General features: G+C 49.2%; 1 protein-coding gene across 3 annotated transcripts in view; it reads left to right on the top strand.

Annotated features, from left to right (window-relative positions):
* Nucleotides 1–27,180, top strand: part of ASTN2 (astrotactin 2) — an 855,422-nt gene that overhangs the window by 588,033 nt on the left and 240,209 nt on the right. For all 3 annotated transcript variants that reach the window (XM_082697137.1, XM_082697136.1, XM_082697135.1), the window contains one exon: nt 25,420–25,544. In XM_082697137.1, coding sequence (XP_082553263.1) covers nt 25,420–25,544 — 125 coding nt within the window. The remainder of the gene's footprint in view (nt 1–25,419; nt 25,545–27,180) is intronic.

Here is a 27,180-nt window from a genome sequence, read left to right as displayed (position 1 = left end):
CTCCTGTCTCATAGCTTCTGGCCCTTGCCTTGCTTGGTGTCATATGTTTCTTCTGAGCAGCTTGTGGCTCCCTGAGTTCCCTGGGGTTCCTCTTGCTTCCCTCATTTTGCACATGCTGTTCCCTGTATCTGGAATGCTCTTCCACTTTCTCTGCCTCAAATACTCTAGTTTGTTCTTGATTTGCCCCAGAGGGGTGTCACCGCCTCCAGTCTTCCTTGAACACCACTCCTCTGGAAGATTTAGGCAATCATTCTGTGCTGTCTGCTCTGTCAGAGCTCTCCTTCATTTGGGGGACGTGTTCCCATGTCTGTCTCTCCAGCTAGGTTTGTGGAACGGATGAGCTTCTTGAGGGCGAGGGATGTCTTATTTCCCTCTGTCGCCTGGAGCCTAGGTTCCTGCGTGGCACACGGTAGGAGCCGGTAAACGTTTGTCGAAGAGCTGTGTGGACAGGCAGGGGGGATGGCTGCAGGTGCAGGAGGAGAGATGGACGGGGGGGGGGGGGGGGATGGATAGGCCACACGGGAGCAGGCACCATCCCCGAGAGGGCAGCAGGAATAGGATGTAGTGGACAGCTGACCTATTTCTCGCTGTGCCCTGCGCAGTCGGCACCAGCCAGGGCTCCTCGTTCCCAGCCACCCTTCCAGCCTCTCCACACATCTCTTCCCTAAAACTGCTGAGAAGCTGGTTTCCCCACCTCCGCGTCCTCCCCTCCTCCCCCCACCCCTGAGAGTAGGTTTGGTGTTCCTACAGATGTTTGTATTCTCTGCAGCTGATGAAAATATTCATTATCTTGTTAGCTGCGGCGGGGAAGGAAGTGCAGATTTGCATTTTCCCAGCTAATCAGGGTGGCACAAGTGGTGCCTGTCACCCAGGCCCGTTCCCCGCCGCCCCCACTCCCTCCTGCATGTGTGCAAGGGGATTCGCACCCTGCAGACTCGACCTCTCTCCCCTCCCCACCTCCGAAGGCACGCTCGAGAAGGGAAAAAGGAACCTGGAGGCCCAGCCTGGGCTGCACACGTGCCCGGAGTTGCTCCCCAAAGATGATTTCGTAGGGTGGCTCTCTCTACCCTGCTCCAAATCCTCCCATGGCTCCCAGCTGTCAATCAACTCCGAACTGCCCAGCCCTGCTTTCTCCTCCTGCATCTGTGTTCAGCTTCACACTTCACAACATGCTTTCATGCCATCCTCACAGGCGCTCTCTACGACGCGTGTTAGCGTTACATCGGTTTTGTGTAAGAGGCAGTAAGGCAAAATGATGTACACGACATCATGGCCACCAAATGGTGCTGTCCCAAAAACCGTCCCCTGCTTGCCTGTCCCAAACCAGCTCTAATGGTACTTTGCACAGACTTGTCTTAGGGAAGGTCCTTGTCCGGGGCATGGCAAAGGCTGGCGCTCTGAGGTTAGGCTGTGCGTCCCAGCCCTCAAAAGGTGGGGAGCCTTTGGCAGGGACCTGGGCTCTTAATGCTCAGACAAAAGGCCTGTGTCTACAACATGTGCCCACAGGAGCTTAATAAGAAGAACAACAACAACAACAACATCTTCAATTTTGGCAAGTTCGTGAACTTATCCCAGTGGCCCTTTTTAGACATTCAGGGAGGTGTCACGTCTAGTATCTGTATCTTGCCTGACTGATGAAGAAGCCAGCGCCATAGAATGAGAAAGAAAGAGAATGCCAGACTCTAAACGGACATTTAAATAACAGACCTGAGGCTCTCCAACCACCCTTCCAGGCAATTTCATAAATACATATCAGGCACTTTTCTGTGTCAGATGCTGGTTCTGGATATTGGTAAAACAGCAGCTAACAAGACGGAGAAGGTCTTTGCCCTCATAGAGCTAACCTTCTGGGAAAGCTCGGGGAAGTGAAGGCAGCCAAGAGAAAAGTGAACATGCATTTTTGGTGGTAGTCAGGGATAAGAAGAAGAAGAAAGCAGGGTAAGGATTTGGAAAGTTTTACTGTATCTAAGTCATGGCAGGCTTCTCGGAGGAGGTGAGGTAAAGCACGGATCTGAATAAAGTGAAGGGGTGAGCCAGTGGAGGGAAATAGTGTAGCAGAGGGAGTGGTAGGTCTCCTGAGTCCTCACTCATCACCTTCAAGGTCCCCAGAGAGGAGAGCCTGATGGTTAAAAACAGCACTGGTGGCCTGAGTGAGTCAATGAATGAATCCGTTTACCTGGCGCCCCCAAGAGGACAAAGAGGGTGTGCAGACCAGGCTTTGGAAGAAATATAAGTGGAGGGGCGCCTGGGTGGCTCAGTGGGTTAAAGCCTCTGCCTTCAGCTCAGGTCATGATCTTGGGATCCTGGGATCGAGCCCCGCATCGGGCTCTCTGCTCAGCGGGGAGCCTGCTTCTCCCTCTTCCTCCGCCTGCCTCTCTGCTTACTTGATCTCTCTCTCTCTCTAAAAAAAAAAAAAGAAAGAAATACAAGTGGAGTTTGCTGCCATGGGTAGGGGTGTGGGGTGGGGAGGGGCTCTCATCTCCTATGTGCTGCCCTCATAGCACCCCTCACTCCCTGGTTCATCCCTTCCTCCCTGCAACATTTGTGCACAAGTAATGCTGTGAGGGGCCCAGCCCCCGGCAGGGAAGGGGAGGCTGGGGCACAGAGTCAGACACGGGCCCCGTGGTCTATTAGGTCTGGGTTGGGCCAGAGGAAGAGAGATCTCGAAGCCTAGGGGAAAGAGCGGTGGGGGCGGGAAAGTTCCAGAACCCGCACAGAAATGGAGGCAATAAAATGCCACTTACAATGTCAGTGCTGCTCCTTGGGAGCGATATGGCCGCCGGCAAGTCCCTCGGCCTCTTTGAGCCTCTGTGCTCTCGCTTGTCCATGCTCGCCGTCATTGGACCCTCCTGTCAGGCCCCTGTGGGACTTGGAGGAATAATGCACATGGTACTCAGTGTACTACGCCTGGACGGAGTCGCTGCTCAATAAATTAGCTACTATTACTCTAGAGTGCTGCCAAGCTTAGAAAATCCCCACACATGCTGCTTCTCCTGCTTCTTCAGTCAAGCATTTGTGCCCTGGGCTCATAGCGCCCAGTAGCCTGCACCACTGATGGGAGGGATACGTACAGTGCATGGATTCAACAGCTATGTGCTTCAGCGTCCCCGAGTCTGGTCACCGTACAGGCACTAGGGGTAGAAACATGAGTCAGAAAGACACTAGTCCTGCTCTTCTGAACGTCTGCCCCCTGTTCTGAGGCTTCCCGTTCTCTAGGCCCCAAGTTCTCCATTGACCCCAAGAAAGCTCCAAGGCCGCACTTGCCAATCAGAAAAAAAAAAAAAAGAGCCTTCTCGGGGCAGACACACGCCTGTGTGGACACCGAGTGTGGCTTGCTGAGCAGGACTGGATGTTACTCTCTATTTGCCCTCTTAGCATTGAATGGCATGGTCCGCGAAACCGCATGCGGGAGCCCCAAGAGTCCCCAGGAAGGGCCAGGCTCTTCTGTCAATATTGGTCAGATTGTCCCTGGGCCCCGACTTCCTTCTTAGTCTGAGGGTCCCCCAAAGGGGCAGGGGGTGCGGCTCTGTCTCCCTCCTTAGACCAGTGACCCCCAAGAGATGGTACGTGTTGGTCATTTGAGCTCTGGCCCTCTGAGCATGGCGCCGGCCCATCCTGCTCAGACACAGCAGCTTGGGCGGAGAGGGGGAGCCCTGCATTACAGTCCAGGTGGACCCTAGACCGCTGTTGCTTGGGCAAAGCCCTCTCCCTGCCAGCGGCAAGCTTCCCCATTTTATTATCATTCCCCGCCCTAGCAGCAGGGTTTCCTGATCTGGTCCCATTCCAGGCCCCCTTCTAAAAGGTCTGCATATCATTATATATTTTACTCCTCAAGGAACCTAATCAGTGGGGTGATTCTGTTGTCCCCATTCTACAGATAAGACAACTGAGGCACAGTGGGAGGACTGGACTGGGTTCGGATCCCTCGGCTTCTTCTAATGCTGACATTGAGGGGTTTTTTCATTCTGCCATCCATTCATTCACTCACTCAGTGAGTCCTTGCTGACCACCCGTCATTATTTTAGGGACTGTGCTACCTACTGCATGTCTGATTTTAAACATGTTTTAAAAATATTTTATTTATTTAATTGCCAGAGAGAGATCACAAGTAGGCAGATAGGCAGGGGGAAGCAGGCTCCCCGCTGAGCAGAAAGCCCCATGTGGGGCTCGATCCCAGGACCCTGAGATCATGACCCGAGTCGAAGGCAGAGGCTTAACTGTTCCACTGAGCCACCCAGGTGCCCCTGCATGTCTGATTTTATCTCATCCTAATGGGATGCTAGAATAGGACTTCTATGATCCCTTCTACAGAAGAGGAAGCAAAGGCTCAGAAGAGGACACTCATCTATTAGACTGCTTAGCCTTCTTCTCGGATACCTTCTCCCGTGTTCTGGGGAGACAGATGTTCTATGGAGTGACTGAGGAGAGAACTGAAGGACAGTGGGTGACCAGAGAATGAACTCTGTGTTCCACTGTGCAAGGAGGCTGGCCTTTTTCCGAGGATGCTTGCCAGCCTACACAGATGGGGCCTTGTGACATTGTGTCCCTGCCTCATTGCAGCCACATAAGAACCTCATCCTCGGGAGGGATCAAGTGGCCCTCTCTGTTCCTTGTTTCTCAGGCCCTCGACCACCCACACATCCCGTCCCTGAGCCATGGGCATTCTCTGTGACCCTCGTGCCCACCACACTCCCAGGGGGCTAGGAGCTTCCCATGGCTTCAGTAATTAAGTTCACACATGCCAAAAAGAGAAATAGCATCACAGATGCGGTCGCAAATTTTAGCTAATTAACCATATGGTCTGGATTGCTGACAGAGCGGGAAGGCACTCTGGGTAAGTGCTGGTTTCCTGGTTTCCTGGGGGGAGGGAGGACTATTAGGTGTGTCACCACATTCTCCCAACACAAGGACACAGAGCCTCAGGGCTTCCCACCACCTGCCTGGAGTCTTCACAGCTGTCTCCTCACTAGGAGCTGCCTTGGGGAAGGAAGTCCCTGGAAGACAGAAGGAGGGAGTCTGGCCTTGGGAACAGGAAACACCCGCCCCCAGTTCAGGAGGTATTGTAGGGGGCCGCCCTGTGTTTTGGGGTTTAGAATTTGGAGACACAGGTCTAGCAGATGAGATGCAGTGTATCATAGCAGATAGCTCTTTGGAAACCTAGACTTAAATCCCAGGGTGATGGTTCATTAGCTGTGTGACCTTGGACTTGTTGCTTAACCTCTCTGAAGGGAAGCCATTCAACCTCCCTTAAGTGCCAAAAGGCAGAACTGGAGTCATTGATGACCATGCTTTTTTGATTCTAAGCATTACACAGATAGTCGGGGAGACCCATGAATGAGAGAGGAAGTTGCCGATAACAAACTCATGGGATTGGTGCCTGAGCTCAGCCCCAAACCATGGTCTACAAAGTCCCTTATGAGCTTTGAGAAGAGGAAATCAGGTAGACTCCGAATTCATGGAGAGTCCAACAGTTAATGATAGCAACCATCACAATGACTTACTGGGGACATTGAGAGCCTATATTATTCCAGATCATTTTAACTATTGTCATTTAAAATATTCACAACCCCCTGAGAGGGCTGATAGGTTGTTCTCCATTCACTGACTGAAATCAAGGTTTCAGTGGGCTAGGTACTATGTGCAAGACCACGTAGACCAACCCTTTGTGGGGTGGGGATTCAAACACAATGCTGGCTAAAACCAAAGCCTGAGTTCCTCAGAGCTCTTAGAAATACTGGTTCTCTGAATGTGCTGCATTCCTTGGAGAAGGAATTGGGGAAGCAGTTATCCAGCTTCTGCTTAAGAGCTGAGTGGTCCTGGAGAAAGAGGGGTCTGGAGACCAAGCTAGATCAAAAATGGTATTTATCTGAGAAAGTACAGGTATTAGTTTCACACAGCTGCGGTAACAAATTACCACAAACTTTGTAGTTAACATACGTGGGGTGCCTGGGTGGCTCAGTGGGTTAAAGCCTCTGCCTTCGGCTCGGGTCATGATCCCAGGGTCCTGGGATCAAGCCCCACATCGGGTTCTCTGCTCAGCAGGGAGCCTGCTTCCTCCTCTCTCTGCCCCTGCCTCTCTGCTTACTTGTGATCTATCAGATAAATAAAAATAAAATCTTTAAAAAAAAAACAACAACAACGTATGTTTCTTCTGTCACTCTTGTGGAGGCCAGAACTCCTACCTGAGTCTGTTGAAACTGAAGTCAAGGTATTGAGGAGTAGTTCCTTCTAGAAGCTTCTGTGGGAGAATCGGGTGCTTTCTTTTCCATATGCAGGCATTCCTTGGCCTGTGGGCACATCCCTGCCTCCTTCTTCCAGGGACGTGTGTGAAGACAGGAGTGTCCACCCGGATCGTCCTGGATGACCTCCTCATTTTAGGGTCCCTAATTTAATGTAGACAGGCAGGTTAGACTAGGAGCTGTTGCTCTGAAAAGTTCCTTTTGCCATAGGAGGCTGACGTTACACAATACCAGAGAACGGGTGGCTGAAATAGTAGATATTTACCTCCTCACGGTTGCTTCTGGAAGCTGGAAGTCGAAGACTAAGGTGTTGGCAAATTTGGTTTCTTCTTGGGCCTTTCTCCTTGGCTTGTAGACAACCGCCTTCTCACTGTGTCCTCACATGCTCTTCCTCACACATCTCTGGTGTCTCCATGTGTCCAAAATTTCCCTTCTTAAAATTAGAACACCAGGCAGATTGGATTATGACCCACCCCGATGGCCCCATTTTAACTTAATCGCTGCTTTCAAGATCCTCTCTCCAAATGCAGACATACTCTGAGGTGCTGGGAGATACTGTGAAGCTTTTAAATGATGAATTTTATAGGGAGACACAGTTCAGCCCATAGCATTAGGTAACATTCACAGATTCCAGGAATTAAGATCTGAATATTGCCGGGGGCCATCATTTTGCTATGGTGGAACCTTGAACAACGTGGGTTTGAACTGCGTGGGTCCACTTATACGAGGTTTTTGTTTTGTTTTGTTTTGTTTTCCAATAAATACAATACAGCACTATAAATGTATTTTCTCTTTCTTATGCTTTTTTTAGGAATATTTTGTTTCCTCTAGCTTACTTTTAAAAAAAAGATTGTATTTATTTATTTGACAGACAGAGATCACAAGTAGGCAGAGAAGCAGGTAGAGAGAAGAGAGGAAGAAGGCCCCCTGCTATGCAGAGCGCCCAATGTGGGACTTCATTCCAGGACCCCCGGATCATGACCTGAGCCGAAGGCAGAGGCTTTATCCCACTGAGCCACCCAGGCGCCCCTCCTCTAGCTTACTTGATTGTAAGAATACAGTATATAGTACAGATAACATATAAAATACGTGTTCACTTGTTACAGGTAAGCCAACAGTAGTCAATGGAAGCTATTGCAACATTTTGCTAAGTTGGGAGTCAAAACTTATATGTAGATATTTGACTGTGCAGAGGATTGGTGCCTTCCCCTGCTACCTGTTCAAGGGTCAACTTACTTTTCCATTTAAATGGAGCAAATGGAACCAGGGCCATAGCTGGGGCACCTCGTTCTCATGTTGAAACTAAAAATCAGAAGCAGGGTCTGGGAGTATGAGGATAAACAGAAACACCAGTAGCCAGGAAGTACAGGAGGAGGCTGAGACTGGGTCAAAGTCTGGTTCCGAAAGAGGGCCGAGTGCGATGTGTGGATGCCCCAGGGGCTACTCTGACGTCCTATTTCTAGATCAGAAAGAGTGGGCTTGGTGAATCAGAGGAATAGTAGAGAGAGGAAAAGAGGCTTGTTTCTAAATGCCAAGATTAATGGGCAGAGGTTCACACCAGCTGGAGAGGTTAGACTAGGCAACTGTTCCTCCTGGGATGATATTATGGTAGTAAGGATTCCAGAATTTATTAGGTAATTGAACTGAACTACTTCTCAGGGCACGTCTCTGTCTAACAGTCTATACTCTAAACACAAGTCAGCAAAATTTTCTCTGAAGGGTCAGAGAGCCAGTATTTTCAGCTTTGTGAGCAATACACACTTTTACCATGGCTACTCCACTGGGCCATTCTAATAGGAAAGCAACCATAGACAATATATAAATATACAGATGTAACTTTGTTCCACTTAAACATTATCTACAAAAATACGTGGAGGCCACCAGACCAATAAAAGTTAATGCCACAGCTCTCTTGCCTATGCATATTATTATTATTCTAATTAACAGAATTTCCAGAGCAGTTTTAGATTTGCAGAAGAATTAAGGACAAAGTAGAGAATTCTCATTACCCTCAATATTCCTCTACCTACCATAGGGTCCCTCCTATCATTAATATCTTGCAATGGTGGCATATATTTGTTACAATTGAAGGGCCAATATTGATACAATATTCAGTAAAGTACATAGTATACTTTGTGTTATACATTCTGTGGGTTTTGACAAAGGCATAATGTCATGCAGCTTCCATTACAGTTTCATACAAAATAGTTTGACCTCTGGTGCGGCCTCCTCAGCCCTCCATCTCTCTTCCCAGAGACCTGGCAGTCCCCAGTCTCTTCCCTGCTTTCCTAACTTTACCTTTTCCAAAATGCGGTGCACTTGGAATCATACAGTATGTGGCCATTTTAGACCTGCTCTTTACACGGGGCGAGATGCATTTTAAGTTCTTCTCTATCTTTCTGTGGCTCCATAGCTCATGTCTGGTTGTTGTTACAAACTATCGCGTTTAGGGATGCACTCTGGTTTGTTGATTCAATCCATTACTGAAGGATAACTTGGTTGCTCCCCAGTGTGGGCTGGTAGGAATGGGGTTGCCATAAGCATTGGTATGTGGGGTTTTGTGTAGACATGTTTGCCACTCACCTGGGTAAGTGGTTGCTGAACTATGTGGTAAGGGTATGTTTGGCTTTGTAAGAAACCAGATTACCTGCCGGAGTGGCTGTACCATTTGGCATTCCCACCCTCCATGAACTCTTCCTTTTGGTCCATATCCTTACTGGCATTTGGTCATGTTAGTGCTTTAGACTGTAGCCTTTCCAACAGTTATGGAGTGGTATCTCATTGTCATTTGATTTGCAATTACGGAATGACATGTGTTGTGCATGAATTCATAAGCTTCTCCGCTATCTCTAGATCTACTTTGGTGCTACGTCTGCTCAGCTCTTTTGCCCCTTTTTAAATCTGGTTGTTTGTTTTCTTATTGTGGAATTTTAAGTGTTCTCTGTATAATTCAGATGCAAGTCTTTTATCAGCTATGTGTTTTGCAAATATTTTCTCCCAATCTGTGCCTTGTCTTTTCGTTTTCTTAACAGTGTCTTTCACAGAGCAGAAGTTTTTAATTTTAATAAAGCCCAACATATCCTCTCTTGTTCTTTAATGGATTGTGCTTTTTGGCATTATATCTGAAAACGTATCCACCAACCCAAGATCACCATGATTTTCTTTGATGTTGTCTTCTAGAAGTTTTATACTGTTGTGTTTTGTGTTTAGTTCTATGATTCATTTGGGGTCAAGTTTCTTGTGAAAGGTGTAAGTTCTGTGTCTAGATTTTTTTTTTTTTTTCCTGGCATGGATGTCTATTTGTTCCAGTACCATTTTTTTTTTTTAACTGTCCTTTCTCCATTAAATAGCTTCTGCTCTTTTATCAAAGATTAGGCGACTAGATTTGTAGGGGTCTATTTCTGGCTCTTTGTTCTGTTCCTTAATTTATTTGTCTATGATTTCACCAATACCATACTGTTTTAATAACTGTGGCATTATGATAAGTTCTAAAGTTGGATAATAGTAGTTCTCTAACTCTCTCTTGTTCAATTTTATATTAGTCGTTTTGGGTCTTTGAGCTTTCCGTAAAAACTTTAGAATTAGTTTGTTGATTTCTATAGAATAACTTAGTGGGAATTTGATTGGGATTGTGTTGAATCTGTAGATCAATTTGGCAAGAACTGACATCTTAACAATGCAAGAACAAACATGGACTATCTTTCCATTCATTTAGATATTTTTTATCACTTATATCAGTTTTGAAGCTTTCCTTATATGGATCTTGTATGTATTTGGTTAGACTTATACCTATTTCATTTTTTTGGATGCCACTGTGAATGGTTTTTTATTTTTAATTTCAAATCCAATTGTTCATGGCTGTCGTATAGGGAAGAATTTGACTTTCATATATTAGCCTCGTATTCTGTAATTCTGCCATATTCACTTGTTAGTTTCAAGAATGTTTGTTGCTACTGTCATTGATTCTTTGGGATTTAATACTGTAGAATATTCTTTTAAGATTTATTTATTTATTTGAGAGAGAGAGCATGCCAGTGTGTGGGCGGGGGAAGGTGCAGAGGAAGAAGGAGAGAGAGGATCTCCAGCGGACTGACTCCCTGCTGAGCAAGGAGCCCGATGTAGGGCTCAGTCTCGCAACCCTGAGATCGTGACCTGAACCGAAGTCAAGAGTTGGATGCTTAACTGACTGAGCCACCCAGGTGCCCCCACTGTATATTATTTTTAAAAGACCTACATCACATTCCTATTATCAATAATAATAATGGTAGTTAACATTATGGAGTACATAGTATGATGTGGCAGGTGGCAGGTGTCATTCTGTATTTGTCACCTCATTTAATTCCATGACAACTGAGATCCACCAGCACCACTTTTTAGTCCTACTACAGATAAGGAAACTGAAGTTTATCCAGTGACCGAGGCAAGTCTATCCAAAAGGCAGAGGCAAGACTTTGCCCCATCCTTCTTCTTCTTCTTTTTTTTTTTTAATTTTATTCATTTATTTGACAGAGATCACAAGTAGGCAGAGAGGCAGGCAGAGAGAGGGGGTGAAGCAGGTAGAGAGAGGGGAGGAAGAAGACCCCCTGCTGTGCAGAGAGCCCAGTGCGGGGGCTTCATCCCAGGACCCCGGGATCATGACCTGAGCCGAAGGCAGAGGCTTTAACCCACTGAGCCATCCTTCTTACTGGAAAATAAATAGAAACTAGCACATAGTTACATATCTACCAGGCTGTTCAGATGCCTTGCCCCTTCTGATTCTCGTAATTGAGTCTATAAGAGTAGATAATATTCTGATATTCATTTTACAAATGAGGGAACTGAGGGTCCTGAAATGAAATAACTCATTCTGGATCATGCACCCGGTAAGGGGTGGAGTTTAATACCCATTCTCACTGAGGGCGGGTAGAATTATTACAGACAAGCCCGGGGCTCAGCGTGGCCCTGTCATACAGCCATATGACAACCTAATCAGTAACAAGCAAGGCTAGAAGCTAAAGCTAGGGTCTTGGGAACTGAATCGAATTATATTTTGGCATCACATTTTGAAAAGATCCCAAATTGTGTTATTTAGACTCTTGTTTTGCTAGGCCCCTTTTAAGTCTTGACATCCATTGGTTTTAAGGAGCGCTTAAACTCATTTCCAGTTGTCCTATCACAGAACCCACACTTCACTTCGATTATGATGTAAACTAGCTACTGTCCACACTGGCTGGGGTCTGGATTTGACTGCAACTGACGTCAGATCTATTGAAATAGAAAAAGAAGGGCTGTGAGAGATGGTCAGGTCTCCTCATTAGCTCAGTGTTGCAGAGCACGTGCACATATTGCTGCTTTTCTACTGCCTTTGGGTGTTTTCTTTCTCCATTGCTAATGACTAATAAAAAAAGAGAGAGAAAGAGGAGAGGAAGCAAACAAGAAAGCAATTGCTATTAGATTTTCTTCTACTGCGGCAGGTTTCTCATTTTGCAAAGCTCATTAGAGGTGGCTATATGGAAAGACTTGCCAGGTGCCCCAGGGAGAAGGGGAAAGACAAAGGGAAGAAGAAACTTTTCAGAGAGATGACCCCTGCCACAAATTCACACCAGAAGCAGCTGTTCCTAGGCCATGTGTTCTGATTCTAAAAAGCACCTCATGGCTTAGTTTGAAATGTTAACAGGGCAGGAAAGAGGGAAGGAAAGTAGGGAGGAAGGGGAGGGAGGAAAGGGAACGAGAGAGATATGAAAAGTTTCTAACTATTAACAGGCAGGAAGTTATAAATGCATGATGCTGTGTGGTTAGTTAAAATGTGGCTTTTATTTTATTCTTTTTTAAATTTGTTGTTTTAAGTTAGGAGTTTTGAAATTTCTTATCTAATGTGGAGTCCAACCTACTGGAGGTTCAATTTCACCAACATTTCTGAGAGTCTCTTATGTACCTAATGTGCTCTTGGGAACTGGAGGAGAGAGAAGACACAGTCTCTACCCGCAGTATTGGTGGGGGAAGACAGAACCACAACAATTCTGGTGTATACTGTGATAGGAAAAGAGGTGTTCAACATACCGTGCTGGGAACATTGCCTTTAGCATTAATAACTCTCCTCGATGTCAGGGATATGGTATGAGGTAAGGAAAAAAACTAAATCCACCAGCCAAAAAAAAAAAAAGAATCCCAGGATAGAAAGAAAAGAACTCCAAATTAGTAGCCACCTGTCCTGGGTTCTCATTATAATCCTATCATGTGACTTGGACAAGCTGTGTCTGCTGCCTGGAGAGAAGGAAAAGAAAAGAATTTGAGGACCATCCCAGCTCTAAAATTTGCATCTCCCTTACTCCTAATCAAGACAGGCTTTCCAGAATGTTAAATGAAACTGTGCTCCACAGCAAAGAAAACTACCTTTTATCGAGGGCCTGTTCTTGCCAGGCCTTCTGCTAAGCAGTTTGGATTATGGGCTCTTCTAATCTTCACAACCAGTATGTAAGGCTGTGATGATGATTATTCCCATTTTCCCGACGAGCAAACAGAGGCCCCCAAAATGTTCAATGTTCTGTCCAACCAGAGCCATGTAGGGGATTGGAGTTGCAACTACAACATAAATTCAGGTGTGCCTGGCTGGGAGACCACTTCCGAGGGGAGAAAGGAGACCCAGATTGCCCATGGGAACAGGGCTCCTCCTCTCCAGGACTCCTTCTTAGCCCTCTGTGCTAGAGCCGTTTGGGAACACATGTTTTCGGCAAAGAAATGACCCAGGGCTTCAAAGACCCCCAGAGATGGGGAGGGACTTGCGCAGCCTCACAAAACTGGCTTCCTGTCCAGGGTAGGACTGGGGGTACAGGAGGAATGATGAGAGCACATGCCAGGATTCAGGCAGAGTCCCTGGTCAACCTGGTCAACCTTGGGGCAGCCAGGGGTTTAGCACACCTCTTCTGTATCTCTTGCTAAGCTAGGCCCTTGAGACAGATGTGAATGGAGAGAGGTATGGGGGTTGGGGTGCCCTGAGAACAGAGAAGGCCCTGAACACCAAAAATTGAAGATCCTAAATGCAATGGAAATGGTTTTAAAGGCACAGGGATATTGGCTTCTGTCTTTGACTGTGATTGTGTAAGCAGCTAGACCCTTCTGGAACGGAGAGGGGGAAACCTCAGCATGCAGTAGGGGCCAGCCATCTTGGCTCTGAGGCTCAGCCGTCTCCTCGGACCAAGGGACTCTTCACTCAGACCCTACAGATCGGGGTTCCAAGGCAGCCTTTAGGTCCAAATCTCTGGCGGATCTGCAACACAGCTAATTCTTCTCTTCAGATCTCATTATAGCATCTGGAAAGCAAAGATGGGGCGTGGTGGTGTCTCAGGGCCTTTGATTCCTCCCCTGGAGAACTGGAGGGAGAAGTTCGGCAAGCAGCTCCAGAGGCCCCAGGGACAGCGCTCCGGTGTTAGGACACAAGGAGGAATCCCTGTGCTGACACACCAGCAAGGAGATGGAGGGCGAAGGGGATGAAGAGAAGATAATGTTTCTCTAGCCTGCAATTTCTTTCAATTTCAGGGATTGCAATTACCAGGACGGGAGTTAGTAGCGGCCATGCCTGGAATGCTTAAGTGAGTTTGGTACCACTGGTGGAAATGGTTTTGCATTTAGAGATGGAGGCCTGTGCAAGGTGTAAGCCAGGCTTCACATTGTGTGTGTGTGTGTGTGTGTGTGTGTTCACGCACACCTGCAGATGCATGAGGGTGGGGCAGGGGAAAGTGTGTTCCTGGTTGGGGGGGGGGTGTGAGAGTGGCATCGATGCCCTCGTTGTGTGTGAGCCTAGGAAAGTGACCTCACCCCACTGAGATCCAGCTTCCTCACCTCCATCATTGAGATCCTAATAATGACTTTGCAAGATATTAGAAATGTCTCTGTCTGTTGGCGCTGCTTTAACAAAATAACCATTGATTGCATGGCTCAAACCACAAACGTTTTATTTCTTCAAGCTCTGGAGGCTGGGAAGCTCACGTTCTAGGCATTGCCAGATTCAATGTCTGCCTAGGATCTGTTTCCTGGTTCATAGATGGCACCTTTCCTCACTTGGTGGAGAGGACAAGGAGCTCTCTGGGGCCTTTCTTAAGGGCACTCATCCCATTCACAAAGAGCCCATCCTCATAACCTTGTCACCTCCCAAAGGCCCCACCACCAGATACCATCACATTGGGCATTAGGTTTCAACATGTGGATTTGGGGGGTAGGACACAGACATTCAGTCTATAGCCAAAAAAAGCGAGAAAGGCATCCTGCAGAGCCCTTAACACATGGCAGGCGTTCAATAAAGAGCAGTTACGTTATTAACGCGGGCATCCATCTGGTACATTCAGCGAGCGCTGGTATTTTCAGTGAGTCAACTTTCACTTTCCAGCATTGCGTTGAGGGGCAAAATTAAACATTACTAGCATCTTCTTGCCTCGTCTTTAAGAACATGGAGTTTAATTGCTCAAAGTCCAGCTGAGTAGTTTTGTGCACTTATTAATCTCTTTATTCTTCTGGTCCCTTATTTAAAACAAACAAACAAACAAAGCCCTTAGAACAAGAGTACTTAGCTCCCAGGGTGGCTGTGTGAAAGCAGATGTGTGTAAAACCCTTAGATTGATGCCTAGGACATCGTAAAGAATCAGTAGACGTTAGCTTAAAAGTGATGCTTATTATTTTGATACTAGATAACGAGGGAAGAAAAAATAATGAGGAAGAAAAAAAATAGGGAGGGAGACCTGAATAAGACTCTGACTCAGGCCCCACAGAAAGGAGGTTGCAGTACCACAGCTGGATGGGGTATCTCCCCTTGATAGCCATTCAGATAGGACTCATTCATTCATTCATTCATTCACTGAATAGGTGCTTACAGAACCCCTTGTGTATGTTTCAGCCACCATGTCATGGCTGGATGTACAGCAGCAAATAAGACAGACATGGTCCTTGCCTTCAAGTGCCCTTGATCCACAAGGGAACCAGTGAGTGACAGGGACCAACAGTCCAGTGTGAAGATGCCAAAATAGGGGAGGGATAGGTGTAGTAGAAACCCAGAGAAGGGGCATCAAACCCCCAAATGAAGGGAGAGGCATCAGCACAGCTCTCCTGGAGAGGGGGGTTGGAGTGTGGTGGACAGAATAATGCCCCCCAGATGTGCATGTTTTAATCCCTGGAACCTGTGAATTCCATGGCAAAGGTGGTTACGGGTGTAGGTAGAAATGAAGCTGCTGATCTTGAGATAAAGAGATTATCACCTAGATTCTTCAGGTGGACCTAATGTATTCCTAAGGGTCCTTAAAGTGGAAAGGGGAAATAAGATAAGAGAGGATGCGGGAGAGGGATGTGATCGCAGAAGGACTTGACTTGCTTTGGCGCACTCTGATGGTGGCAGAGCCTAGGGGCCTGGAGCCCAGGAATGTGAGCTGTCTCCAAAGCTGAAAAGGCAAGGGAGTGGTTTCTCCTCTGGAGCCTCCAGGAAGCATGCATCCCTGCTGACTCCTGACTGCAACCCTGAAACCCATGTCAGACATCTGAGCTTCAGAAACATAACGACTGTTAAGTTGGTGTAAGTTGGTGTAAGCCATGAAATTGGTGGTGATTTGTTATAGCGGCAACAGAACACTAATACTCAGAGCCAATGATACATGGGAGTCAGGACCGTCCATTTAGAAAAACATTCTGGCCACAGGATGATGAGTGACTTGGAGGGATAAGGCTGAATGCAGACCACATAGTTAGCGGGCTGTTGTGCAGCCCCAGGAAGCAAGGTGTGTAGATGAGGAAGGCTCAGAGGGTAATCGGCCCAATAGATCCCTACAGCCGAGAACTACAGAGCTTGGAATGGGAAACAGACCGGGAGAGAAGAACCACACCTTCTGGAAGCTGCGGTCAGGACCAAATCAGATACTGTAGAAGTAGGACCTCACTTCCAAAGAAGGGGCTCGGAGATACCTTCCAGAGAAGATGACACCATGAAGTCTCTCTCTGGGGCTCTCCAGAGGGCTCAGAGGAGGTTACAAAAAAGAACCAAATGCAGCCCTGGCTTTGCAGGAGCCCACAGGTCAGACAGAAGGGGTCAGGCAGGTTAACGTAGCCATTCTTACCGACCAGCAAGGACTTACCAGGTGGAAGCAGCTCTGGGCTGGAAATCAAGAATATGGATGTGTAGCCTGTTCTGGTCTTGCAAACCCGGGAGCCTTTACCTAAGTCACTTCTCTGCCTCCTGCCTTTGTCTCCTCGCTCTTCATTGTTGGGAGACTCAGCTGAGATAACAATGGCCTGCTGCTCCTGGGCCTCTGCAGAGCCAGGGAAGCAACTTTGCACCCATGATCCGAGAAACAGCATGGAGGGTAGGGTCATGAACTTCCTCCTGCCCAGCAGGGGATGGCAGCCCTGGGAGCCTCCCCCTGAAGATGGTCGAGCTTGCTCGAAATGCTGGGGATTTTAGGGAGATCTGGCAGTCTTCCTGTGAGTCTCACATGTAGCAGCTGAGCTGAGCTGGGCTGCCACTGGCAGGCTCAGGAAGAAGGCAAGAGCATCCTGATGGGCCAAGACACAGCAGTCTGCTCTCCGGCCATGGCAGGTGAACACGGGGGGTGTCTGGAGAGCTCTGGGGGTTTCACTGTAAGGGGAGGTGGGCCCCGGAGTCAGTTCTGCTGGCATCACTTATGTCAGCCTCCACTCCCACTGCACACGGTGGGTGATGGGGAGTAGGGTACATGCAGGGCCTCCTTGCTGGGTCTCTCTCAAATCTGTGTCTCTTCTCGATAATTCCGTCACACCGCTCCTCCACCATGCTGGTCTGGGTGGCTGCAAAAACCCTGTAACTCGTCACCCTCCCTCCAGCCTTGTTCCTTTTTTGGCTTGCCCTTCAGGCTGCGTCCAGGCTCAAAATCTCTGGTCAGATAGTATTGCTGTCCCGCCGAAACCCCTGCCTTGGGGGGGTGTCCTTGCCCTCAGAAGAAAGCCTGTGTTCCATAGCATCGCTTTGAAGACTTGCAAGATCTGAGCTCTATCTTCCCCTCTCCAGCCCATCTTGGCTTTTTTACTCAATGCTTTTACATCCTGAATCTAAGCCTCTTTCAATTTCGAGAATGTGGCATTTGAGTGTCCCATCTCTCTCTCTCTCTCTCGCTTCATCTCCCGTCTCCCACAGACACACACACACACACACACACACACACACAGCACTTTGGACTTTTGCACATGCTGTTCTTTCTGCCTGGACCCCACTCCCACCTTCTTTTCTTGCTCTTTCCCTGGATAACCCCTCCCAAACAGTCAAGGCTCACCACCTCCAGGCAGCCTTCCTCCCCTACCCCATCTGTACTAGGTACCCCTCCTCTTTACTCCCTTGGTCTCTGTACCTCCCCTATGAAACTTAAACTTTTTTGAGTCTTAAACTTCATCACTGTAACCTCTAACCACCTCTTTCAACAGTTAAAGATTCAGACTTTTTTTTTCCACCACTACAACTCAGTTATGCAAGAACACTGTAGTCTTCTGATTTTTCTACCACTGATACAATCTTTTCCTCAACTTTCCATTCTGTGGATAGCAAAAAAGTATTTCAAATTGCCAATTAAGGATACAGAGCATCCTCTTGAGGGAAGCTGTGTAGTCTATTGGAAGTTGAGCTCCTTATGGACTCACCTTGGGTTTCCTCACACAGCAGGCTCCCTCACCTCCACTCCACCTCAGGGCACAGGGGCTGCAGATAGCAGAAAACGTTGGTATAAACTTAGCCCTCTGGGTCCTTGCGGGAGTCCCTCTATGATTTCTTACTTGAGCTTGGCTCCGAGCCCCTTTGCACTGGCAACCCATTAGGATGTGGATGGTCTTGGGTTGTCTTTAGAGAAGAATCCACTGCCAAAGTCCAAATTCACAAGGTCCCCACCCTCTGAATTCCCCTTGTTCTAATCTCAGGGAGCCTTCCCCAGCCCTGCCTCCTTGGGGCATGGAGGGTGTACTAGGATGTCATGTCCACTTTCTTCTCGCTACCTTGTGGGAGCAGGAATGGGAGGCTGACTTCTGCCAGCCTCTAGCTCACCTCCTGCTTCCCTCTCATGGGAGTTTCCATTGGCTTATTGGATGAAGGGGCTCCCCACCTCCTCAGACTAATCCCTGATCTGGGGTGACAGCCCCCCGTGTTCCCGCTTACCTGCCCTGGGCCATTTCCCAAACCCTTGTCAGTATCTTAAGCATTTGTAGATGCTGCCCTCAAGGCTAGGGTGAGTGGGGAGGGGATGCTGACTTCTAATAGTCCAGAAAGAGGTTGTCTACCCTTGAATCTGAGCCCCTGGCCCCCTAGCCTTCTCTCCTCAGCAGTCCCTCCCAGCACTGGTATCAGAAAGAAGGGTTTTCTCCTTCCTTTTCCTGTCTGGTGGGAACTCCCCTGAGGTCATACCCTGAGCCACCTTACATTAAAAGAAGACACTATGATCTGAGTCAGCCAGGCCTGGCTTTAATACAGAAGGGGACCTTCGCTTCCGGCACAGGCTGGCTTTCCAAACTCTTGTCTAGCTCAAGACACTACAAAGTCAGCTTTGAGATGCAAAGCTGGGCAGTAACCCCCTTTCTTCTCTAGATGGTATTTGCCCTTCTACCTAAGGGATGAATGCTTTTGATTTAGTAGGTCGGGTATTCGAGACAAATATGATTTATGGGGAATGAAAAATGTTTCATTTTAACCTTTTCAAAACCATTATTCACCTTTGCACACATTTACACACGTGTGTAGAAGCATTTGTACACATGTATCTCCTACTAGGCGTGGGGAGCTTAAGGGCAGAGAATATCTATTTTGTCATTGTATTCCCACGGCCTGGTACATAACAGTAAAGATTTATTGGATATTTGAATGATTGAATGATTGAATGAATGAATGGCTGAATGGCTGAATGCAGGAATGACTAAGTCTAGCACTTGAGCAGGGGATGTAAACAAAAACCCATAATGAAAAAGCAGCTCCCAGGAGAACCAAGTTTCTGACTGCTCTTGGAGAAGAGCAGGGCATGAAGGTAGCCGTGGACAGACATCAGCCTCATTTTAAACACCAGGCTCCAGCACCAAAGGAGTGGCTATAGGATCGAGCCCAACACTCTCAAACTGGGGCTCAGAGAAACCCAAATATTTTGTACCAGCTGCTCACCCCCCCCCCCAGTCCCAGAGGTGGGGAGTGGCTTCCCCAGCTTCCCACAGTGAGACAGTGACAGAGCCAATATGAGACCTGGTGTCCCCGCTCACTGACCACAGAGGAAACCACATCTCAGCCAAAGGCACTGCTCTTACTTGGCAGAAAGACTCAGTCTAGTTGTAGGTGAGGGATGGGGCACGGTTTAAACCGGGAGAGGTGTCCTCATTGGTCTTGGGAGCTTATGGCCACCGCTGGAGGAGGCTTTGGGCCTAAGGAGAGCCAGGAACCATAGACCACTCCCTGCAAACTCAAGAGCTTGCAGCCCACAGCTCCCAGCCCTTCTTCCCCTAAGAAAGACTGCAGACAGCGCTGGCTGGCTCTGGGATGATTTACTTCCCTGAAATACCTCAATTTAAATGCTAATTTCTCCAGAACTGAGGGGTGATCCGGCTCAGGCTTGCTGGTGGCTGTGTATTAATGTATCCAAAACACTCACACATATTCTTAAATTGGGGCAGAAGGGAGGGAAGACCTGGGAGGGGGGGATGTGGAGGAGACCAGCTTCCCTGCTTGTCATTCTTGTCAGCATGGCTGATGGGCGCAAAGCTAGACAGGATACATCCTCAGTGGAAATGCTCTGTAGGCTTGAGTCACTCGGAGGTTTGGTGCAGGTGGCTTGGAGGGAGAGGAGGCATGATGCTTAGGGGGCTTCTACAGAGTAGGCACTGTCTTGAGTTCTCTGAGGCTCACGAAGAGATTCAGGATCTAGTGTGGGATTCGGGAAATGGGACCCTCACTCAAGAGAACTTTGCGCGAATCTTCCTCCCAACCCCTTCAAGTCCCAAACTCATTACTTTTGCGGGTGAGATCACTAAGGTTTAGGAACTAAGGTTCCTAAAATGGAACTGAATTCTCCAAAGCCAGACAGCATTTGTTTCCATGTCTGAAAGACTTCTGAGCCTTTGCCTTTTCCTCCTCTGGACCCCAAGGCCAGTTCTGGGATCTAATCACAGGCAAGATGCATGAGGACAGAGTGACAGGAAGGTTTTATTCCAACAGGGGAAGTCAAGATGATGACATGGAAGAGGAGGTGGTTTTTTAACTGGGCCTCTTGCTTCCTGCTGGCGCTCCTCGCCCCAGGCACCCCCAACCCCGCTTCTCCGCCCCTGTGCAAATGCACACACGGACCCCATGCTCTTTCAGAGTGCGAGGTCTCACCAACCCCTGCTCCGAGAGATCACCTTTCCCCTTCTGGTCCCTGCCACCTCAGGGCAGCTGGGGCCCCTGGCTCCTAGCCAAGCTCCGTAGGAGCTGGGCTGCCTGTACACTTGGAAAGAGAAAGAAAGTAGAGTTTGAAGCTCCATGTGGAAGAGCTGAAATTTTAGACCCCAATTCCCAATATCCCTTAGGTCCAAGAGTTCTTGGAGCACTCACTCTGTATGCAGATGGCACTGTGCTAGGCCCTGGCGAGGAGGCATAAAGGAGACAGGCATGGTCTTGGTCCCCGTGGAGCTCACAAGTTAGTGGGCCACATGCCTATCATATAGGGTCCCCAGTAGCACAGCTACCATTAGGAGCTGGGAAGCTCTTCATGGAAGAAAAGAGCCAGATGCTGTGGGAGAACATAGCGGGAGAACTGGCTCTGGGCAGATTTCTCAAAGGCAGGGAAGTAACATGTGGTCTGAATGATGAGTAGGTGATGGCCAGGTACAGGGGGCAGGGGTGAGGGCTTTCCGGAGAGAGAGGGCAAATCCCCAGTGCACCCTTTGTACGAAGCAAGTATGTCCCGCAAGGGCAGTCAGCGCAGCTGGACCACCAGGGGGCGGGGCTCAAAACATGCGGCGGGAGGAGTAGGCTGTGGTCAGATCTCGAAGGCCTCGCAAACCTTGCTACATTGCTTGCCTTCTACCCTGGTCCTCGTGAATGGGTGAATGGGATACCTTCCTGTCCCCTGCTGGGCCCCTGGGATGCAAAGCAAACCCTGCCAAATGGGAGACCAGAAGCAGTGTTCGTGGAATGAGTGAGACCTCGTACTCCCAGAGTTCTCCCGAGTCCCTGGAGTCCCGGATCTGCTATTTTAAAAATGTGATGCATCTTTTCATAGACTATCAACCGAGCTACAACTCTTTTTCATGGATAGTTTGGGGGAGATGTTTGTGTATAGAAACAGGGCCCTGTCGCTGTTTGAAACATGGCATGCTCTTATGTACACACATGGACCCCTCGTGGGCACAAGAGTGCACGCGCTCTGGCCTTGAACAGCAGAACGGCCTGATCTCGGGTTACGCCAGTGATCAGGAGCACGGACTTGGGATTGGTCCCTTGAACGTATGCTGACTGAGTGCAGGGCACTAAGTGCGGAACCCCTAACTGTGGGCTCCTAACTGACTTCCTAACTGTGGACCTCAGCTGGACAAGTTCCCTAACCCCTCTGAGTGCTCTTTTCTCTATTTATAAAATGGGAATCGTAACGGTAGCTGTCCGCTCGAGTTCCCATGGAGTTAAAATTGCACACACGCGCACGCACACATGCTGTCTAGGATGTAGCTGATGACGAACAAGATGATCGATACATAAATATTACTCATTATTCTTCCTGTCCTCCTATTATTAGGATTAGTTGCCTTACAGTTTTTTTTTTTTCTTTTTCTTTTTTTTCTTTTTCGCCTTATAGTATTTTCTACACACATGCACACACAGGCTCTGAGAATCTGAATCCACTTTCTGCCGTCTGCATTTAGCCAGCCTTCCGCGTCCCTTTCCCAGGTTGGTGGATTCTGAGGCTGCTGTCTGGGTTCTGCCTGAGGTTCTGGGCCCAGTGGAACTTCCCCTTCCCGGGCGGTGGCCGTTCCCCTCCGTGTTGTCACCTCCCCAGAGAGCCGGCGGATGCGAAGTCCCTGGGCGCCCTCTGCTGGCAGCGGCCGTGCAGGACTCGTGACCATCCCCAGGCTGCTGCGCTCAGGACCATCCTCGGACTTTGCTCTTCCTGCCTTGCCATCCCCTGCTTCGTGACTGCCTCCTTCCCTCCCAGCCTTGGCACTGGCTTGCGAACTCCCACCCCTCCATCCTTCCCCTCCTTCTCAAGCGCTTCCTCAGGATCCTTCCTGCTCCCTGAAAGCTCAGGGGGAAAATCCTTCTCCTAAGAAGATGGGCATCATGAGCCAGCCTGAGGTTGCCCATTGTGCTGTTTCCCATTGTCCTGTGGGGTCAGATTTACCCGTGGAGTGAAGCCTGGCTTAGCCAGAAGACAGGGGGATGAGGGGTGAAGAGGGGGGCTCTCTCTTTAAATGCAGTGCCAGAGAAGGTGTGAAATGGAGCCCCCAGATGGTAAAATGGAAAACATAAGCTTGCTTTCAGATCCCTCTTCCCAAATGCACTCTGTGCCAGTCCCGGAAGGCGCTGCTCCCCTCAGAGCCTCCGCTTCCCTGTTGGCCGAGGGAGGGCACCCAGCTCCAGGGACACCGAGCACCTGGTGTGGTCAGGTGCAAATGGGCAGCAAGCTCCTTCCTTCTCTCAGCTGCGATCTGTCTGGGCTCAGGGCCCTCATGCATGCTCCTGCTCTTTCGGCATAGTCAGTGCCCTACACCTGAGCAGTGGTGAGGAACGGGAACTTCGGAGTCAGACCAGCCGGGATCTCCAGCTGTGTTGTGCTGGGCAACCTCTAACCTGAGGGTCTTAATGGCATTAGCTTCACAGGGTTGGGAGGGGACCAATGTACAGTGCCTGGTGCTCGGTGCACAGTATGTGCTCAACAAATGGCTATTATTATCATCATGGTAATGGTATTTCATTAAGGCGGACTGAACAGCTTTTATGATCCTCATCTTACCTATGAGAAAATTGAGGTTTGAGTGGTCTACTCCAGGCTGTACAGCTGGGGTGTGCTGTGGGCAGAACTGGGGCCCAGTCTTCACAGACGCTGGCATCTTCTCATGCCTGACCTCACCTGCCCATGAAACAATTCATGGGTCTCATGGGGAAGGGTCCCAGAAGCATCCAGCCCTCGGTATTTCTGATAGCCAGGTCCCACTGGCTGTTATGCGTGGCTCCATTGTTGTCTCGCTGAGAAGATTTAGAGGACCAGGGAAGAATCCAATCTCTCTGAATCCCTATCTCCAGCTCAGGGCTCCACACAGAACATGTATTTAGCTGATGAGAGCAGAGAGACACCCTCTCCTGGGCCATATCCTTGTGGGAGGATCTGTATCCTCACAGGCCAACCTCAGAAGGGAAATAGGAGGAAACATAGTCCCTCAAACCCTGGCGAGTGTTACATGGTCCTTTAAGGGCACTCCCCTTTTCCAGAAGGCTCTCTCTTTCTGTTCACATTGCTGTTCCACGCACCCAGGCTTGCAAACAGATCATATACTAAGCACAGACACCTAGAAGAAGCCGTGATCACAGGCACACACACATAGGCATAAGCACGTACAGCTTGCCAGACAGACAGTGGTCCTCCCACACAGGCACATGAGATAGCATGCCTCAGTGTCCCCCGTGTGGGCCCAGAAACTCACAGTCATGCACACGCCTGCCCAGCACTCCCCAGCCCAGCTGCCTACGTTACCGAGTGGGCAATCAGCACACATCCCAATATTCACCTCCTCTTAACCCTGTACCACATGTTTTATCATCTGCAAAAAGGATATAATCTACAGCTCTCTTGCTGTAAAGATTGAATGATACAGTGTATGCAAAGTGCTTAGCCAGACCCAGTAAATGGTGAGGATCCGGAACTTTGTAAGAGATGATGGTGATGGTGAAGATGGGGATAATGGCTCTTCCCCCGGACTCCAAGGTGCTCAGAGGTCAAGATGTGGGGGGCTGACTGTTCACTAAATGAATGAATCCATGGGACACTTCACGGGTACCTGGGGGAGGTGCGCACCTTGGGGACATGGAGTACAGCCAGGAAGTGCTCCGGGCCCCATGACGTCTGCACAGCTGCTTCTGTTGGACCCGAGATCCAGGCTCCAAAGGCATTGTTTTGGCACCCCGTTTTTGTTTTCCTCTTTCTGATTTTCATTTCAAGGTTGTCCGTTCCAAGGGGTACGATGAAGTGACAAATCTCTTCCTCCCTTTCTTCTTCTTCCTCCCCCTCCTCTTCCTCTCCAGACTGTAATTACTGTCTCAAAATCTGAGGGTCCCTGAATATGAAGGGACCTCAAAAGTCAGATGTTAACACGGAAATGCCTCCAATACCTGCATACCACGAAGCTGTCCGTTTCCCTCCTTGCACTCTTTCAGGAACGGGACGCTCACCACCTCTCCTGGCAGGCTGTTCTATTTGGAGGCGGGTCTGTTGTGTAAAAGATTGAAGCCTGCCTCCATATGATGCCTCATTACTCCCCCGCCTGCCCTAAAGACTGCCTCTGTTCAGGGTTCAGTTCCGTGAGGACACCCCAAGGACTGTCTTGGAAACAGAGCTTCTTGGGATGGCATTATAAGGAAGGATGAGAGCAGGAGAAAGAGCACTAGCCTGGGATGGGGGAGAGGTTCTGGGAGCAGGCCATTCCTCTTCTCTAGGCGTCAGTTTCCCTATCTGTAAAAGAGGAGTCTGAGCCAAAAGATCCCTTAGGACCTTTCCACTTGAACACCCACTTGTTCTTTCAAGCCTTCCTGCCCCTTGCTCTGCACACACTCCATGCTCTGCTTGGTTCCCTCACCGTTGTCACTGCTTATGCAAGGGGATGCTTAGCAGCCAAATACGCAGTCTGTAGAGCATCAGACTGTGTCTTAAGCAATTGGAAGCTTTATCCCATTAAGTGTTTACAACTACCCTGAGATCTCACTTTATAGCAAGGAGATCAAGGTTCTAAGGAGCGGGAGTTTCCTCTGGACTGCACGGCCAGGACACGGCGGGCCAGGACTCCGAGCCCTAGCCTGCCAGATTCTAGAGCCTATCGTTAGCATTCTGTTCTCTGAGGCGGGACCCGTGGAGCAGATGCACGGCAGCAAGGATGCGCGCCCTCTCCTGAGCCTCTCCATGCTGCTGCCAGCTCACTGCCCTCCTACCCTGCAGCCCCCGGCGGCCTCCACGCCCTCATTTGGCAGTCTCTGTGCTCCTCTCCACAGGGAGAACAACTTCATCAAGGACTTCCCTCAGCTGGCCGATGGGCTGCTGGTGATCCCGCTGCCGGTGGAGGAGCAGTGTCGGGGCGTCCTCTCCGAGCCCCTCCCGGACCTCCAGCTGCTCACTGGTAAGACACACCTGCTGGACGTCCCCCAGCCTCTCTCACGGCACCCCTGGCCTCTCCAGGTGCCTCTGCACATCCCAGACGGGCCTGTCCAGGCCTCCTCCTTCCTGAGGGACAGAAGGACGAAGGGACCTGCTATTGGCCAGGGGTGGGCCTCCTGGTATGGGCTGTGCAGAGCTGGGGGGCTTCTCTGAGATTCCGCAATCGGAGCTGGGCCAGATTGACTTTCAGCAGATTTCTGGGATTTTGACTGTAGTCACTGTGCTGTGGCTCAGCCCCACAGAACTTCTGCATCCCACATCACTGGACCTTTGGACCCGCACCTCCCCACGTCCCCAGCCTTTCTTCTCTCTGCTCTTATGAGTCCGACCTCTTGATTCTACATCAAAGTACAATCACACGGTATTTGTCTTTCTGTGTCTGGCTTATTTCACTAGGTTTATTTTTACATCGTTCTCAAGCAAAATCACTGGACCCTTCCACCAGGAGCCTGTCTTACTTGAAAGTGTTTGTTACACAGCTTGATTTAGAATATGGGCGCTGAGCCGTCTTGGGGGGTGGGTATCGTTTTCCCCATTTTAGAGACGAGGAATCTAGACTCAGAGAGGGGACAGGAGTGGCGCAAGACCCTGCAGCCGGGAGAACCAGGTGCCACAGCTCCAGGTCTTCTGCCTTTTCCATTGGCTCTGCAGCTCCCCACCCCTACTCCTCTCTCCTTGCCCGCCCCCTCCCAGGGAAGCTCTCTTCCGCAGGCTCTCCTGGGGCTCCCTGTCTTCTGTCCCACCCAGGATGCCCTTCTGTTCCCCCTTATCTTCTCCCAGTTCCTCTTCTGTCCTATGTGGAGGGATTTTCCTAAGATGTGAGGGCCGTGGCTCTGCTTTGGTGATACCGTACTTGGGTATCTCAACCATGGCCCAGGGAGAATGGCCCCCTTGGCGAATGATGGAGGTCTCACCGAGAGGGAAACTGACCCCCAGGGAAGGCCCTTCTGCTGCTTGCTAGCCCTTGGAAGCTCCTTGAGCCTTCCCTGCAAAGAGGCACAGACAGGGCAGAAGGACCCACGTCTCCTAGGAGCCACGCACCCTGTGTGTCTGAATCCATGTAACCCTGTGAGGGTTATTGTCCCCCTTGAAACAGATTAAAGAAATCATTCAGTTAGTCCAAGTTCACATGACTAGTCTGTCATTGAGTCAGGATATAAGCCCACTGGGTCTTGACCCCAAAGCTGATGCCGTATCCATGACCCTCCATCTCCTTCTTGAAGTGTCCTCCTTCAAAAAGGGCCCAGATGTAGATCAAATGAAATCACAGAAATAAAAATGCTTTGTAAAATCTGCCAAAACCTGCTGTGCCTTCCTTAATTTTCATAAATCACGGAATTTCAGAGCTGACGGGGACTGTAAAGGGTGTCTACTCTAATCCTCCTTAGCAATGGAGAAATCAGGTCCATAATAGCCCTACTGAGTAATGGTTCTTCTTGGATACACCCAGTCACAGGGAGCTCACCCCTTAAAGCAGATAGCACCATGGTCCATGGGGAGGTGCTGTGCTCCAATGGGAAGGACCCTGGATTTGTCTCCAATCTTTGTGTGTCCTTGAGCTCTTTCTCCTCTGAGCTTCCATTTTTTCTTCTGAAATA

The sequence above is a fragment of the Mustela nivalis genome, assembly GCF_964662115.1.
Source record: "Mustela nivalis genome assembly, chromosome: 13".
Lineage (NCBI taxonomy): Eukaryota > Metazoa > Chordata > Mammalia > Carnivora > Mustelidae > Mustela > Mustela nivalis.
Note: the sequence above shows the minus strand (reverse complement) of the source record. Positions and strands in the feature narration are given on the sequence as shown.